We start from the raw sequence: 17389 nt of genomic DNA, 5'->3' as shown, positions 1-17389 counted from the left end.
AGAAGACTACTCTCTGCTCCTATCAGTCTGTCACACAACACATTACTGAAGTTGTCAAAGCGCAATAGTTTTTTTGTTGCAACATCTTGACATTTCCCAGATGATGCCTTTACTGTTTTTCACAATTACATTTGCCTCTCCATTCATCCATTCTCTAACCTATGGCAGTGAGCTAACACGTGATTTGCCGTTCAGTGCCAAGGACACCTTGACATGCTAACAAGAGAATCTCAGGATCAAACTGCCAATTTTGCATTTAGTTGATGACCCACTCTACTGAGCCAGTTGCTCCCACGTTTGTTCACCTGAACTCATAACCAGACCATGACCAAAACTAACCTAATTAGACAGCACAAAAGTTGACATTTGTAGTATTTTCATTTATTATTAATAATATAATCAGTAAAGAAAGAGAGTTTTCTTTATCCACTATTTCCCAGTGTAGGTAAAAAGGCACTACGAGGGCTTGATTCTAGTCCTTTCCTTGAACTTTATTATCTGAGAGAAATCGAATTATGTTCATACCTCAACAAATAGTATGTGTTTGTGATGTGCACTGACATTAAGGTTTTATCTGTGCATATGGAGCTGGAAGCACAATGATTATCAAGCGTTACTGCTAAAAGACTGAAAGGTTGGTTGTGCGTGTGTGTGTGTGCGTGTGTGTGTGTGTGTGTGTGTGTGTGTGTGTGTGTGCGTGCGTGCGTGTGTGCGTGCATGTGTGTGTGCGTGCGTGCACTAAGTACCAAAGGTTAGTGCTATTGACAGTTGCGACTACAGCCAATAATGGGGATGACACTAAGTACTTCAGAGATGATACAGATATATATATATATGTGTGTGTGAGCTTGTTATCACACATTTCACGTTTCAGTTTTCCAATGTGCCTGTTGTTTGTTTCCCTCTTCACTCCTCTGTTTCACTGCAACACACTGATACTCAAAAATAAAAAAACTAATTGTCCAGATTGAAATAACTAAGCTTCCAAAAACATGCTCACTATGCTCTATAGCAGCCTTTAACTCAATCAATTCCCATCTTTGGCAGTTTACCTTGCCCTTTTCAATTTATTTCCATACACCCTCATGCATGCAGACACAACCTAATTGTAACCTTAAGCTAAAAATCCCGTTTTGACCCTCAAACAGCCCTTTAATGATGCATCAGAATGCCTTTGCCATGGGTACCCTATGCGATAAAACTGGTCCTCATACACACCAGTCTTAATTTTGGCATCTGCTTTTGATCCAGTAATTTTTGCATTTTCTTTGTATTATTCTAACTAGTCAATAGGTTTTATCAGTTTAAGTTTAGTCTATTTTTGTCCTGGATTTCAATAATAAATCTTCTAAGCATTTTGAGGCCACGGCTGTCACCATATTTGATGTATACAGTTACCACGGTTACAGCTGTTCTCATCTATGACGAAAAGTCCATTCATGCACAGCAGCAAGTGATTCAGAAGATTCACTCATATTTTGAGAAAAATGCTGTTCGCTGGTCTTCACGTGAGAGGAAAAGCAAAATCAGTGGAGAACATTAATAAAGTAATATTTCTATAGTGAACTTGTAGAGGAAGAGGTGTACGGTTGATTGCTGACGTTCATACATTTTGTGCCTTCTTGTTTTCAGTGGATAAATTGTGTCCACTAACATGTTTCTTTCAACAACTAGCAATAGATGAGCATCGGATGACAGGCACTATTTAATTCCATGTGTGGGTCTCAGTACAGGCTAAATATCGTTGTTTCAAATGAGGTCAAGCTTACATACATACATTCTTCATGAGATCAGAGTGTGGTGTTTAGAGAGAAACAGTGGAAAAATGAAATGCCTTCCTTTACTTTCTTTCCACACTGTACTTCCATTGCTTCGAATATTGAATGAGTCTTAGGCTGTTTCCTCTGGTAATTCCTGCACTCAGTTCCTAATGGGATTTGTGCTATTGAAGATGTATTAGATGTGAAATTATAATTGTGTTGAGTGAAAGGGAGATTGGCGAGAGGAAGAAAAACAGAGAGAGAGAGATGAAGCACAATGAAATCAGAATTGATAAAGGGCAGTTTAAGTGGAAGAAAAATGCAGGCAGGGAGAGAGCATGTAGTGACAAAGGACAAATGGGAAAATGGTCAGGGATGGGAGCCCTGCGGCAAAGACACAAAAACAGCTGAAAATATGCAATGTTTCATCAGAATTGCTGTAAACACAGAATCATTCTAACAGCTGACAATACAAGAGAAAGCTTTTTTGTTTTTCCAAAATCTAATGGGGTTATGGCTACAAACGACATACTGTAGAAGTTCTTTTAAGAAGAATATCTAACATCTACACTCTCGTGGAATGGATTCTGTGCTTATTACGCACGCATTGTCCATCCAAGAGAAACACTTGAGCTTTGCATAGGGTCAGTCTACTACTTAGTTGTAATCAAATCGTTGAGTATGGATTATGCATCATGTCAAGTAAGAGCACTGATCTTAAAAATCTCTCTCTAACCACTGTAATTTACTTACAGTGCATCCAGCCACAAACACTTGATAGCGGAGAAGTGCGTGATCACTATGCTTGAACAAAATGCAATTACACTGTATGAACAAGAAGTGCCATCGCCAGACAAAAGACAGCAGTTGTTTGTTTGCACACTTGAAATTACTGGTGTTTCTGTTTTCTTGAGAAGTGGCCACTTGTGATTGTGTGGATGACTGTCTACTGTCAGGGGAAAAGTAGCATAGTGGCACCAAAGTCTTTTAGTGAGTGGGCAGTGTGTGGCTTGTGTTACAGCGACCAAGCTTTGCTTTACACTGTCCCCATCAAGAGTCAGTTTTGATTACTTTGTAATCGTGCGTTCATGATTCATTTTGTACAAGATATTTTTGGTTGAGTTCATATATAATACTGTATAATCCCTCTGAATCTTGCTGCTGCAGCTGGAACTGAAGCCTGTATCCTGATGAGCATGAGACAACACTTTGATATGCCATGTCAAGAAAAACCTACACACACAGAAACCAATTTCTGCATTTCTTTGTTACTTTAAGTAAAAGTTGCCCATTCATTTCATTTATTTATTGATTAGTTTGTCACGTTTGATAGCTTGGACTGCATTTTGACCAAGCTTGCAGAGCAGTTGCTTTTTGCCACAATTTCAGCATTTTCAAAATTACTGATTGGTCCCTGATGAAGGCAGCAATTTCATGTCAAAAGCTGGTGCCCTGTTTGTTACTGATTGGCCCATGAGGAAAGGCATAATTCTTGGACAGACAGCCAATTTACTGCTGCCTTGTGGTTTCATTTTTCATCTCACCTCTTTTTCTTTTTTCTCCTGTTCTTTGTTCACCTCCCCTTCACTCTCATTTTCGCCTTTCCCCCTTCATTTTCACCTGTTCCCATCATTTACCATTGTGTCAGTCTTCTATCGTCTTTTGAGGCTTTTTGGTGGTGCAGTGATTACACTGGATTTTCTTCTTTGAAATGTACTTGAGAATGTCTCTTGTTTTCTGCACAACCCTACAAATAACACACTCGAGTACATGCTTGTCCACTTTCTGACTGTCATGTTATCGCCTTTTCTCTGGGTCAGTGTCTCTCAAATAGGGTCTAGCTAGAAATAGAGAAATAAAGTCATTTGATTATTGAAAGGTCAGAGGATGTTATATGTCTTTGATGTGAATTCATCTGTTATTTCAAAAGGCATTTTGAGTTCATCCCACATGCTCATAGCAAAGAGTACAATTTATCATTTCTGAAAATCTGAGATTACGTTTTCCAACTTTAGTTTGTCTCAGGAGATCTGCTCCAGATTCCATTTAACATTTTAGCTTTATAATAGAAATAAAGGTTAAAAATGACTTCCCTGATACAGAGGTTTGTATTAATGGCTTTCAGTTAAGTGCTTGTCATTTCAATGCAGCAATGCATAAATGTGCTTTTTAGCTATCAAGTCAGTTTTTCTTCAATATCTTTAAGGAGGTTTGTTTTGCATTCAGTGTTTTGCTTTTATATGACATGTCCATGTCTACTAAAATGTAGGTGCATGGGTCTCACATCACTGAAACATACTGGGCACTCATCAATCAGTAGTACTGCTATAAAAGAAAATTATAAACTCAAAACTATATTTCAGTAATGCGGACATGACACTGTGTTCAATTAATTCAGATCAAAGCAAGAAAGTCACATGATATTTGTCTCAAAAATATCCAAACTATCTCAACAACAGAAGAATATCATAATGTCATTTAATGACATTAAAGTAACCAAGTGACGTAAAATGACCTGTATTATGTCAAGCTATAGTCAGCCCCAAACGTTAACCTGTAAAACATGAGCGCACAGTGGGGTCAGCTCATCGGGCTGACAACTTTAGCATATGCTTCAACCACTGGAGGCCAAATCAGACACGTAATTGAAGACTATAACAGCTGCTACTCTGCACCACATACAGCTGGTTATTATGTTCATTGCTCATTCAAACACCAGCCTTTCATCCTGTGACACTAATATGACCTCTCTCTGTTTTCTCAGTGGCAACTGCTTAATGTCATCTTGTAGAGTTGTTATGTGAGCACCGTATACTTATTCATCCTATATAAGAATACGACTTATAATGATCCATGTGCCAAAGAAATGTATGTACTATACTATTAGACCGACCTGGTAGAGTTGTGAAATCGTAATGCATCTATATTAGCAATGATTTGAAATACTGAGCTGCAGATTCCTTCACCACAAAAATGGGATGTGTTGTGTGAGAGATAAACATGTTATCAGTGAACCTTGGGAAAGTGAATACTGAAGGATAAGGTATAGAAAAGAGAATGATTGGTGCTTGTTTTTAGCATTAGTTATTGGTTCTTTTTTTGGTCAATATTTTTATTTTTACTATTAAATAGCTGTATGAATACTGTTTTGCTCTTAATTAAAATGCTGGTGATTTATTTCATGTGGTTGGTTATTTTGTAGTGCTGATATTGTCTTCCAGCAGGGGACACTTTGCTGCTGCTTTGTGACTTCCGTCTTTTTTTACTGGATCCTGGCTGTCTGACTCACTCAGTTAAAAATAAGTTGTTGTGGCTGTGTCAGGTAAAACTCAGTTTCCTGTATTCATATAATATATGTGTGTGTGCTTTTGTACTATATACGATTGACACTTGTGAAAATAAGCCTACATTTGCTGTCATGAGCAATTGTAGTGTACTTTTCATATAGTGCAGTCATGGTGAGTGGTAGAGAAGGTCACAGATGGACAGACAGACTGCAGACAGCGGAACAGAGGAAGCGGAATCGTTTTATATTGGGTCAAAGATTAGTCAACCTAGAGAAAGAGTGCTGGTTTATAACCGTTTGGTCAGCACACACAAACATACGCACACACTTATTCTCCCTCCCTGTCACAAACACTCAAGCATGTGATACAAACGTATCCAAGCTTTCGTTCCCTCTGTTGGTCTTCCATCCATCTCAATCTGTTTTGATCTCACACCCTCATGGACCCAAACGTGCACACAGCCAACCCTTCAGTCCTCTCATCTGACCTTGCCATAGGCAATTTCAGTTGATGTCGGTTCTGACATTCTGGGGCACAGGTTAATCTTTTAATCCACCTGTGTTCTGCTCCATTCTGCCCTGTTCTCCTCTGCACTGACATGACCTCCTGTCAGTTGGACCACTGAGCTAACGCTGGGTATTTTTTATTTTTGTCTCAGTTGTAAATAATTTTTTATAGTGGTTCTTTTAGCTTGTAATCAGTTTTTAAAGTTACATGTATATTGATGTCATATCAAGATGAGTAAACAGCATTATTTGGATTTAGTAGCCCATGTCTGAATGGGTACATTTTTTTATGCATCTAGAGTCTCATTAAACTTTTTATTATTGTAACCCCGCTGGCTTTTATGTGAAATTGTGTTGCCGAATATTTATCAAATAATCTTCACAGGAAAGAACTTTATTTAATGTGAGATGGTAGTGAATTATAAATTCATGTACTCAAGTGTCATGATTAGCAGCTTTAAAGTGTTTATTCTATTTGGTTAACATTTTGTAATTTGTAACAATTGTGTCTGTAAACTAGCTTGAATTGCCTTGCATAAAAAAAACTCCTCACCATTATCATTATCCTCATAAGTATCATCACGTAACTGTGAAATTTTGTGGGCAATCATCTCCATTTGTGTAAACAGCCTTAATTGGTGAGTTGCTGAATTCGGTCAGAGTTTTACTGGCAATGAACCATTAAAATGATTTTTGTCCTGACAGTACAGCATGCCTTTTATGTGTGCCTGTCTGAAAAGAAACAGCAGTATCTATAAAGGCAAAGGAATATGCAGAATGCATATTTGTGGAAGATGTTGATGGGTAGCTATGAGCATATTTACTAAATGTGTGAAAATGAAAAATATCCCCTTCATGTATTACTGGGGAAAGCAGTTAATAAATGAGTTAAAGAACATACGCCAATATATTCGCAACCCTACACAAATGCACACACAGCTGTTTACCTTGGACCTATCAAGACGGCTTATTCTATTTTTTCTAGCCATTGATCTGTTCAGATCTAAATGTCAGGTTGCATATAATCGTACTTGCTGGAGTCGGTTATGGTGTGTGTGCTCAATTGTATTTATATACTTGTGTGTGTTTGTGTATTGAACGTGTGTGTGTCTGTATGTGTGTGCTATAGATTCTCTCTGTTGATTCGGCAGTGTTTGGATCTGTGGTCTGATCAATAAACTGAAAGGCCGACATGACCACACATATCCGCAAACACACATAATTCGGGGATGAATAATTCTTGCATGTTGACCCTGCTACCCTTTGCCATCTCGACACATACTATCAAAAACCTTCGCTGTCCTAATAGTATATTATATTTCAGACAGAAAGAGAAAGCGAAGAGACAGGGACAACAATAGAGAGTGAGAGAGAGAAAAACCTAGTGCTGCTGAGAAATGTCTGAAAGGACAAAAAAAGTGAATGACTGCTGATCTTTCCTCCCCTTGTTTTCATCGGAAAGTGAGTGATTAATCAGTAATGCAGATGGTGTGTGTGGCGGGTGGGTGAACAGGGTGAGACCTTGTTAGGATGACGTTTGGTAGCTTTTGTTCAATGTGACAACTCTTTGTGCGTGTGTGAGTGAGAGTGAGTGGAGTACTCATCAGCCAGGGTTTGCAAAGAGACAATGTTTGTGGGCACTCACTAAGACTCTCACACAAATTAACACACGCGCATAGACACCATCTGCATTCTTCAAAACCTCTCTGTCTCTTTACTCCACCTCTCCCTATCTCACAGCATACAAGCACAATTTTTATACAGTATACTTTTTGGCTCACTGGTGTGTGACCACAGCTGGATCAGACTAATTAAACGGGTGATAATGGTAGCGGTTTAGAATCATTAGTTGTTGGGAGGAAATACACATGCCTTTAACACCTGTCTGACTCATATGGCATGGTCTAGTGCATCCAAGACCAAGACTTTATTACATCATCCTCTATTTTTTGATGAAATGCCCATTCTGACACACACACACACAGAGACACATTTAGGGACAGAGCCAAATCCAAATATGGTTACACAGCAGGTATCACACTGGAAAAATGGAGCACTATTACTAAGTATTGTAACAAAATTGCTGTACCACTATTTCAATGTAGAAAAGGCAGACAGAGCTAAGTTAACCTTAGCTTTAGCTGTTAGCACTGAAACTTGGTAACTTGGTGTTCTCATATATATAATATATATATATATATATATATATATATTTATATTTTTTCTTTTTACATCAAAATCTATAGTTCTCTATAGTTGACTCTATTCTTGTTCACTCTGTTCAGTTAACAGGATCTCACCAGAGTATGTGCAGAACACATTGCGTATGGCTTTTTTTTATCATCTTGTTTGTTTGTTTTTGTAAAATTGAAATACCATAACTATAGTATTTCAAAACAATGTAGTCAAACCTGTTGTGTTGTACTACAGATGTTTTTTTACTAGTTCAGTATGTAGTCAAACCTGTTGTTTTGTACTACAGATGTTTTTTTACTAGTTCAGTAAGATCAGTTCACGTATACGATTTTCCTCATCATCGTCAAGATGAGGATGAGGACATCACAGATATTTACATGTTTTCACGCTTAGTCTTTTGCTTTCTTCTTGTGCTGCCATGCCATTCTGCTACCGTGAGCTACACTGCAGACTGAAGTCAATCAAACAGCCTCATTCCAAAAAAAAAAAAAAAAGGAAAATATTCCGCTATACTGCTCCTTCTATTGCCATTACACCTCAGCAGACAGCACTGTCGGGTGCATAACCAGTGGAGGCTGGATTATTGTGCTTTATCACTGAAAGTTTTATTAGTTTTTAAACTTTTTTATTTTATTTTGTACTGAAGTTTTCACTTTATGGCTATTGTATGTAAGAATACACCAGAAGGTGACTCTCACTGGTTAAAAAAAAAAAAAAAAAAAGTTAAATTGAGATGTGATAATTATGGTCATCTGCAGATCTATATTATGCAACTACAAATATGCTATATTTGGTTTGGTTTGTAAAACTCCACTTAATATCTTCCATATACTTGATATTTTTATGGAATAACAGCATAATTTCAATATATTCAAACAAAAAATAAAATTTTCATGAAAACTAAATTAAAGAAACCTTTATGATGTTCATAGAGTCAGATTTAGGGCAATTTTGTTTTGTTTTTTTCAGTTTCAGGTCAGTTGAGTGCCACAGAAGGCTGTATTCTCAAATACTCTTTTTGACCTGTGTCTATAACATAATGTATTTTTCCAGAAATGCCATACAACATTAAACTTATATCCTGTATGTGTTGGTATATGTGTGCGGGTTGAGTTTTTTTTTTTTTTTTCTCTACATGACAACCAGGTCATTGTATTTACATGATAAGGTGCTTGTGGCAGAGGATTCACATTTGTATGTATTTATACAACATGGCAACAGAAGAACAAACAAAAGAATTGAATTAGCAGCCTTAAGACCTAACCTTGAGAACATGCTTGACATTACACACAATCAAACATACCTAAGGGACACTGGGAATATGTGAGTGAGGCAAATGTCATTAAGCCTAAAAGGCAACAGAGACATGCAGCATTTACCACATATCAGGGAGAAAATGCCTGACTTACTATGTACTAAATGCTCAGTTGAAGTGCACAGAGGTTGAATAAATGGTACAGTATAGACAGGTTAAATGTAAGTTAAGTGAAAAGATGAGAATGCAATATTATCTTATGTGTTTTAATAGTCTGTAACAGACACAGGGAAAGAAGCCTGTGATGAGGTAAAAAAGGGTGCAGTGATTACATACAGTAATTGATCAAAGAGTGCTTAAGTGGGAACAAGTAAACTAAGTTATAAGTTATTAAAAACTTTGAAATGGGCAGAGAAGGACTAACAGCAGCTCAAAACTGCTCACAGACAGATTGCTGTAGTTGCTAATGAATTTATTTTAGAACTTTCACATGAAAGCAACAGTGTGATTATTATTCCGTGTACAATGTAGGTTTTGTTATGTGTTGGTGGCATACTGGAGAGAAGAAGGACTCAAGTGCAGAACACAAAAAGGATTTGTTCCTCCTGGGATGACCAGGGCATAGGGAAATATACGCAAAGAAAAGCACCTATGTGATACCAATACATTAGCAATATACAATAATGCTTCCGCAAAACACAAGAGAAACAGGGAAGTATTTGTAGGGAGAAAACCAAAGGTAAATTGAACACAGGTGAAACTAATCAGGTAAAATTAACGAAAAGCTACTGAGGAACACAAGAGAGAGAAAACAGGAACTGGAAACAAAATAAAAGTCCCCAGCAGGAAATCCAAAAAGGGAGTCATGAGAGGTTTAATATTTTTTTATTCTGAATCTCTTTCAATGCCTTGTTCTGAACTTTGAAGAAATGAAATGATCATAATATACAGTCATGTAACAAATATATCATTAAATACACCTTCACTACCTTCTTGTTAGTTATTCAATGTTCAACATAACATTGGCTAAAATCAAAGCTGTCTTTTCCAAAGAATAAGAAACTCCTTGTCTCATGTTTATCTCCCTTTTTTATGAGCATCTTCTCTCTGTCAACCTCACTCTCCCATCCATGTCCATGTTCTACCTACCTCTCTGAAATTCTTGTTTCTCTGCATATTTGTCTTTGGTTTCATAGCATTCAGCTAGAATGAAGGGTGTTGAAATGATAACAGTAATCATACGCCACCACCTCAAGACACAGACACGTTAACCTGCCCACCCCTATGCACATATGCAGACATAAAAATACTAATTAATTATAGTAATCAAAAAGCAGGCTTGGATGGACCAGCATGATAATTTCTGTGTGTGTGTGTCATATGCATAAGCATATACTACTTCTCTTTAGGCAAATCATGCAACAGTGTGTGTATGTGTGTCTGCACTTTTATAGATTGTGCATGTTTAAGTGTGAAGCTTGGGTATGTCTAGTTTGGAGGATGGGCTGTAGGCTATTTGCTTGATTTGATCACAAATAGTGCATGAAATTATATTACACAACTAATTTTCAGTTTGCACTTTATTCAATAGCAGTGCCCACTCTCCCTTTTCAGGCTTCCCCCACAATGCACTTAGGCAATATTTGCTTTTACATTTATATTTTACCATCTGACACACAGAGTGTGTATAAGGCATACTGGAGAAAAAAAATAACATCATTCGGCATTTGGCGTTATCTTCTTTTTTTGAAGGACTGTCTCAAGGGTATTGTGTGTGTTTATATTTATGTATGTATGTGTGTGAACATGAGATACATGTGCACAATATGATGAAACTATCTTCCTTTTCTTAAGTCGGGCCTGGATATGAGCAGCAAACCTTGACTTTACCTCTCAGTCGATTTCAGTAATTTGCCAGAATTAATAATTTTATTGTTTTCTCTCTTTTTGGAGTGGCTGGTGGACAGAAGTCATTACAGAATCAAAATGGAGTTTGCCTGTTATACAGCCACTTTATAAAACATGAGACTGGGATGCACAGCGGAGTGATATTACAGATAAAACTTAGTTCTCTGTCTGCACTCAGACTTTGAGAAAAGGCTTACTTATATTGACACTGAGTGATTGGATTCTCCCAAACTGCAGAGCTAGTCTTTGTGTGATGTTCTAAGTTCAGAGAGTGAGAACTGACCAGAAATGAAGGTGTTGTGAAGCTGGTTAGAAAGGTCAAAAGGACAGCAGCGATAGCGTTAAGGGAACAGTGCTGAGGTGGCTCCTACCTACATGCCATGTGGGCACCGAGTTGTTAACAAGGCTGTGGTAGTTTGCTAGTTTTTGTGTTTGGACAAATGCACAGGCACATTTTCACACAAACCAGTCAGTTTTGGATGTTAGCAGCAGTATTTGTTGTAGCTGTGGTTGTTTTCTGTTGGTGTGTGTGTCTGTGTGGGAGAGAGAGTGAGAAAGAGAGTGTGTGTGTATTGAACAGATCCAAACCCAGAGGAGTCATTTCTAGTGATAGAATTCTGCCCTTTCACTAATTAGCGTGAAACATCTGTCCGGACGGCTGCCAGAGGGAGGTCACAATGGGAGAAGTGGAAGCGCTTTCACCCAGCAGCTCTTGCATCCAAACATCAACATATACTTATTTACATTATTTTGCAATTGCATTCACAAATTACAGCATGCACCCATTTTTTTATTACTGTTTTCATGTTTTAAAAGAGTTTTACAGTTGTCCCATGTGAATATTGCCTAAACTCCTAATGAGCACCGAGGGAAGGGAACAGGGAGAAGGGCAGAAAGATATAAATGCAAACATGCACAGAAGAACAGCTTGCCCAATATTTGTCCTCTTTTTTTAAACTTCCTCTCTCCCTCGCTGCACATTGTTTCTGTTTTTGCAGTGTTCCAATACATAGACACATGCAACATGAGCAGATGAAATGGATGAATAACCTCCAGCATTCTTCTGATTCTCTCTGTTTATGTTGTCGCTATGTTCCCATAAAAAGCGGAGTCAGAGGGAGTACGTAGAAGTATATGGGAACAGCAATGCTGAGAAAAAAAATAAGGCAAAGGGAGTATTTTGCATCCATCTCCATCATTCCCCTTCCTGCCTTAATCCTTGTCTGTGTCACAACCATGTTTCCTGTAGACAGACTATTTTATGGCAGCAGTCGGTGTTATAATAATGAAGTTTTATGGAGACTCTGTGGGAGATTAAACCACTATTAGCCACGCTCCGTCACCCTCTCCAGCTGTTGCCTTTTGTTTACGGCTAAAAAGTGTTTTATGATACACGGTGCTATAGTCACCTAGACAATTATTGCTAATGATATACGAGTGGCACTGTATTTTTACACCAGGGGGTAGAGGGGTGTGAGGCCCGGAAAGAGAGGGAAGAAAAGGAGCAGGAGCAGGCAGAGAGTGAGAAGTGAGCAATTAAGGAGAGCAGAGATGATTGGATGAGAAGTAACAATAAGACAGCAAAATTCAGGTAGGAGGGACAAGAGAGCTGAGAGGCAGAAAGAAGTGTTACTGACAGAAGGAAATCAAGCAGAGCACAAATACTAAACCCTAAGTTTTGTTCAACACTAAATGATACGGATATGCACTGGAATTGTTTTGTAGAATGAGCAGTAGGTGAAGGAATAGAGATGAGAGGAAAGACATGAACTGGAAGAGTATGTAATCAGTGACTGTACAATTGGGCTTGAGTTAAAGAACGAGACAGCGACACTAAAAGACCTTTTAGTGATAAGGAGAGGGGTGGGGTGAGGTGAAGATGACAGTAACAAAAGTAAAGAGATGTTACCCTCATCTGACTGAGAAAGGCTGTTAGACATTGAATACACTGATAACAGGGGAAAAAGGGCCACTTAAACAGGCAGATAGACAGTGATCTGAAAGAAAGCTGCTGATTCTATAAAGAGAAATGGATAACAAATTAATAATACATCTGTCTGGAGTTCCAAATACTGTAGTTTTGCCTTGTGTGTGTAGCTGCACTCTTTGTCTGTGTCCTTGCTGCATTGTTAAACAATTATGTAGTTACAGGTTATTAACATACACAAGTAGCAGCAATAATGATTAATGGAAAATGTTTTCTTTTTCTAAAAGTCTTATTTTGAGGCAGTGCGGTTACACCAGCGTGTGTGTGAAGAGAGTGAAGCTCATTGTTGTAATCTGTGCAAATTAGTGAGATCAAATCTGAGATGTTAAGATTTAAGGGTGTGGATATTTTGTACTTTGTAACACACAAGCAATCTTGAATTTTTTTTTAATTTTTATTTTCAAGCTTGACATGGGATTTTAGGTTTGCACATTTCCCTAATATTCACACTTCAAATAACATGAATCACATTATCCAGGCCAGAAACTATCTTTGATGAGAACAGGTGACAATATCGCTTTTTTAAAACCTAAAAAAGAGACTACTTTCTAACTCCTTTCTTTTCTTTTGACTGGTCACATTTGGAAGGCCTGCTTATTTATACAGCACCAATGAGATATTTTTTCTCTCATCTAAACACTGTGATATATTTTGTTGTGTTGCAGGTGGTGGAGACCAACCTGGTGGCTTTTGATTGTCACTGGATCCTGATTAATGAGGTGAGTGCCATGGAAATGATTTATAGATTCAGTAGTGGCTGTGCCTTTAGTTTATCTTGTGTCAATTATCCTGGGATTATTTATGGTTTTAGATCCAGAACCGTTCTGATCTTATCATTGTTGTGGATGTTTGATGGAGAGAGGAAAGCTTAAAAAGTTGACTCATTTAGTATAATATTCAAAACCATACAAACTTGAATACCAAGAACAATTTATTTTATTTTACTGAGCATCTGCTGTGCTGCACTACAGGCAAAACAGTCTAATAAATATTTTATATTTTTGTTATGCTCACCACTTATTTAACATAGAAGCACTGTAATTTTTCATAGATGACAAAGGTAACCTTGGCAGAATTCCTTTTAGATGAACATACTGTATATCCTTTGGTTCTAAATCAGTATCATGTCTGACATATTAAAGTGCTTTTAGGATTAAGAAGAGCAAACACACAAGTACACAAGATATACCACACAAGTCACCACCCTACTCCTCAGAGTATATTCTTGGTTTCAGTTTAGGGTAAAGGATCGGGTTAGGTAAACAGTGGTTACACTAAAGGTTAGAGAAATTCTCCAGGACATAAATATAAGCCATTGTCCTCTGAAGTGATATTAATGTAACCGTGTGTGTATATGCACAAGTGTGTGTGGATGCTGGCTAATGCATGATGTCTTGGTAGCCTTGGGCTTTACAGTAAACTGGAAGGGCACAGCAGGAGCTCCATGCTGCCACATACTGATACACACAAGAACAAGTGTACAAACATAATCACATACACAAACAGATTTACTGTGTTGGAGGAATAGCAAAACACAACATTTACTAAATAGTAATTTTCAGCAAAAGAAGAAAACACACTCAGATACTTTATAAATACTGTATTTTCTCTCCCTTTTCCATTTCCAGAGCCTGTAACTATAACAAGGCTGCTAAATGGTATGAGGCCCAGTAGTACTATTCATTTTTATTTTAGGCAAAAAGCGTATTCGTCTTTCAAACAAATCTTAGCATGCATAACCTCCATTAATGTTGCACAGATACCCCATCATGTGTCTTGTTATACGAAAGTTTTGATTTTTTCAATTGCTAATTATTCCAGGGAGAGAGGGTCAAGAACAAGCCTCATCCCTGCACTTTACTGAAAATGTTAAGACTCATCAGAGGTAAAAATGTGGACAGATTCATTGAAAACAGGTCACTCTTGCTCAGGTACTGATTTCATAAAGGAACTTCTATTCCACTTAAAAATGTGTCTGCTCTGTTAATCAAAATAGTGTTTTTATATTTGAATACTTTACCCCTCACATAATAAAAGACAAACTGTTTTTGATATTACACTTTACACACCACACAGATGGCAATGTCAAAGAGCTTACTGTGCAGTTGATCGTTTGTTGACTGCCTGGTGGGTTAAATTCCCATCTACCTGTCTAATAAACTGCCACCGTATTGCTTTGCATCTTGTCAGGTACCTGGTATTGTCTAGCACTCGTCTGATATTCTGCCAGCTACCTGCTCCTTGCTTAGCTTCCTGGGAGGCTTGACATGTCCTTCTGCAGTCTGCCTGCATGTCTAGCAGCATGGAACCTAAAACACTTTGTACCTGCTGCCTTTGAGGAATCAGTGGTGAAATGGAGTCTGGCAGACCTATGCTCCCTCTGTTGTTAATGTTTTATTATTACCAAAACAGGCTTTCCCACCTTTGTTATAGATTTAAAAAGCAAGATTTTTTTCCAGCTGCTCCCATTAAGGGTCGCCACAGTGAATTAATTGCATGATTGATTTGGCACAGGTTTTTTTTTTTTTTTATGCTGGATGCCCTTCCTGACACAATTCTCCTCATTTACTTGGGCTAGGGACCAACACTAATACTGCACTGGCTTGTACAACCTCAGTGGCTGAGTCTAGCGGCCCGTCAGGAAAATCAGAAATGCTAAGTTCTGGGCAGCAGGCTATGTGTGATGGCTGCATGAGCTACACATGGAGTACAGACATGCAAGTAAAGATTGCTAATTGTGTGGGGGAAAAAACAGTAATAGCCACTAATGTTCAGGCCAGCTGCTCTCACTGATTAATCCTTACAAACAGGGCTTTAGATTATTTTGGCGTGACAAAAGAACTGTGGAAGCAAATATGGCTGAATCCTATCTCATGGGTAATGATGAGGAAGAGGGAGAGGAGGCAGAATGTCCAGAAGTGAAGAAAGGACAGATGATAAGGGAGCAAAGAGAGCGTAAAGGAGAAGTCTTTAGAAGATTGGGGGGAACAAGGTGAAGTGCAATAGGTTATCTCACTTTACCAGCTGACACGTTAGTAATTTGTGAAAATATAAGTCCATGAACTTTCTGAAATCTTTTTTCATGGTATCTATTTTCAACCAGCTCTACTATAAATTATGATAAAATACAACTAAAATGCAACATGTAATGTAACCACTGGCAGGATTAGGTTCGGGTACCTTTTCTTGCGTTAATGAAGTGCTGCATTTATTAATGGAACCAGGAGGTGGTTGGACAGCGGGTCCATTGGCCACACTGGCTACAAGTGGAAAGCCAAGCTGAAGCAAACCATGAGATCAGCAGGCTGCAGCACATACTACATTTCCCCACTGAACTTGCACCAGTGGTTTGCTAACAAAGAGTGCTACTACCTTTTTAGTACGACAAACACAAGCCTCCCATAAATTCTGTCAGACTGTAAAACCAAGCCTTCACAAGGGGGCTACAGATGAGGCACAGGCTCAAGAAAGCTGGATGAGGTAACTTTTCAGGAAAGAAGTCATCAGAGGGGCTACACCATCACTGGAACACCAGATATTTCCATATATCACCACCCAGTTTATCAGGGAAGGTGGAGGCAACAGAGGAATCAAGCCAAGAGCTCCATCAAGATTCTTCTCTCCTGCCAAGGACTGGCACATAAGAGCTGACCTTGGCATAAAGCTTTGCTTCCCCAGCAAGATCACCTCCACAGCCCTCTGCCCTGACTGCGGCAAAACTGTTTCTCATTGAGCTGACCATCCCATTCAATGGAAGTGAAAATACAGTAGATGCAGCCTTTGCAGTTTCCTAGACATAACTATAAAATAGTTCATTAATCCTGTAGTCACTACAAGTAGATATTGAACTGCAAGATGGAATATTTGTCTGTGAACATTTTACTGATATGTCCAGCATCAGCGTATTTGTGAGTTGCCAGATGATAAATGAACATATCTTCAGTAGAAAATGCAGTTCAGTCACAATTACATCTTCTACAAAACATATTTGCTGTTGTGGTTCAGTTGTATAAAAACGTAATTTCTTTAAGACTGGAGTGCCCTTTTAGAAGTCACTTTATGTTACTGGGTTAGCTTAACCTTTAAAAATACTACACAACATTTTACATCTCATTTGTCACAATCATAGTGAAGACACAAATCATTTAATTCAGGAATAGAACCTTTGTTCCTTAACTGTATTTAGTCTATCTCTAGTTTGGTCAACAGCTAAATAATATGTAAGTCAGGCTGTTTGGAAACTAGATGTGTTGTGGACCAAATAAACAACAGTGGCAAAGTTAAAAAAAAAAAAAAGTGCGAGAATCAAGTTAAATTACACATTTTATGTGTTTATGCTAAGCTAGATAAGGCATTCAGAAGGAAACAGTTCTTGAGGGGCTCCTAATCTTACTTTCCATGACTCTCTTTTGCTCTTATGGTACTAAAAATCATAAAAGCCTTAAGATTATTTAAGTAAAAGCTTCATGGATATCTGGTATATCAAGATC

The 17389-nt window shown here is 38.1% G+C and overlaps 1 protein-coding gene across 1 annotated transcript in view; it reads left to right on the top strand.

The window, feature by feature from the left end:
* The window catches only part of grid2 (glutamate receptor, ionotropic, delta 2), a 403935-nt gene that overhangs the window by 252334 nt on the left and 134212 nt on the right, over window positions 1–17389 (top strand). Inside the window, exon 5 of the mRNA XM_026321818.1 lies at window positions 13565–13618. Within this exon, the coding sequence (XP_026177603.1) occupies window positions 13565–13618 (54 nt within the window). The remainder of the gene's footprint in view (window positions 1–13564; window positions 13619–17389) is intronic.

The sequence above is a fragment of the Mastacembelus armatus genome, chromosome 9 (genome assembly GCF_900324485.2).
Source record: "Mastacembelus armatus chromosome 9, fMasArm1.2, whole genome shotgun sequence".
Lineage (NCBI taxonomy): Eukaryota > Metazoa > Chordata > Actinopteri > Synbranchiformes > Mastacembelidae > Mastacembelus > Mastacembelus armatus.
This window is presented reverse-complemented; position numbering and strand designations above follow the sequence as displayed.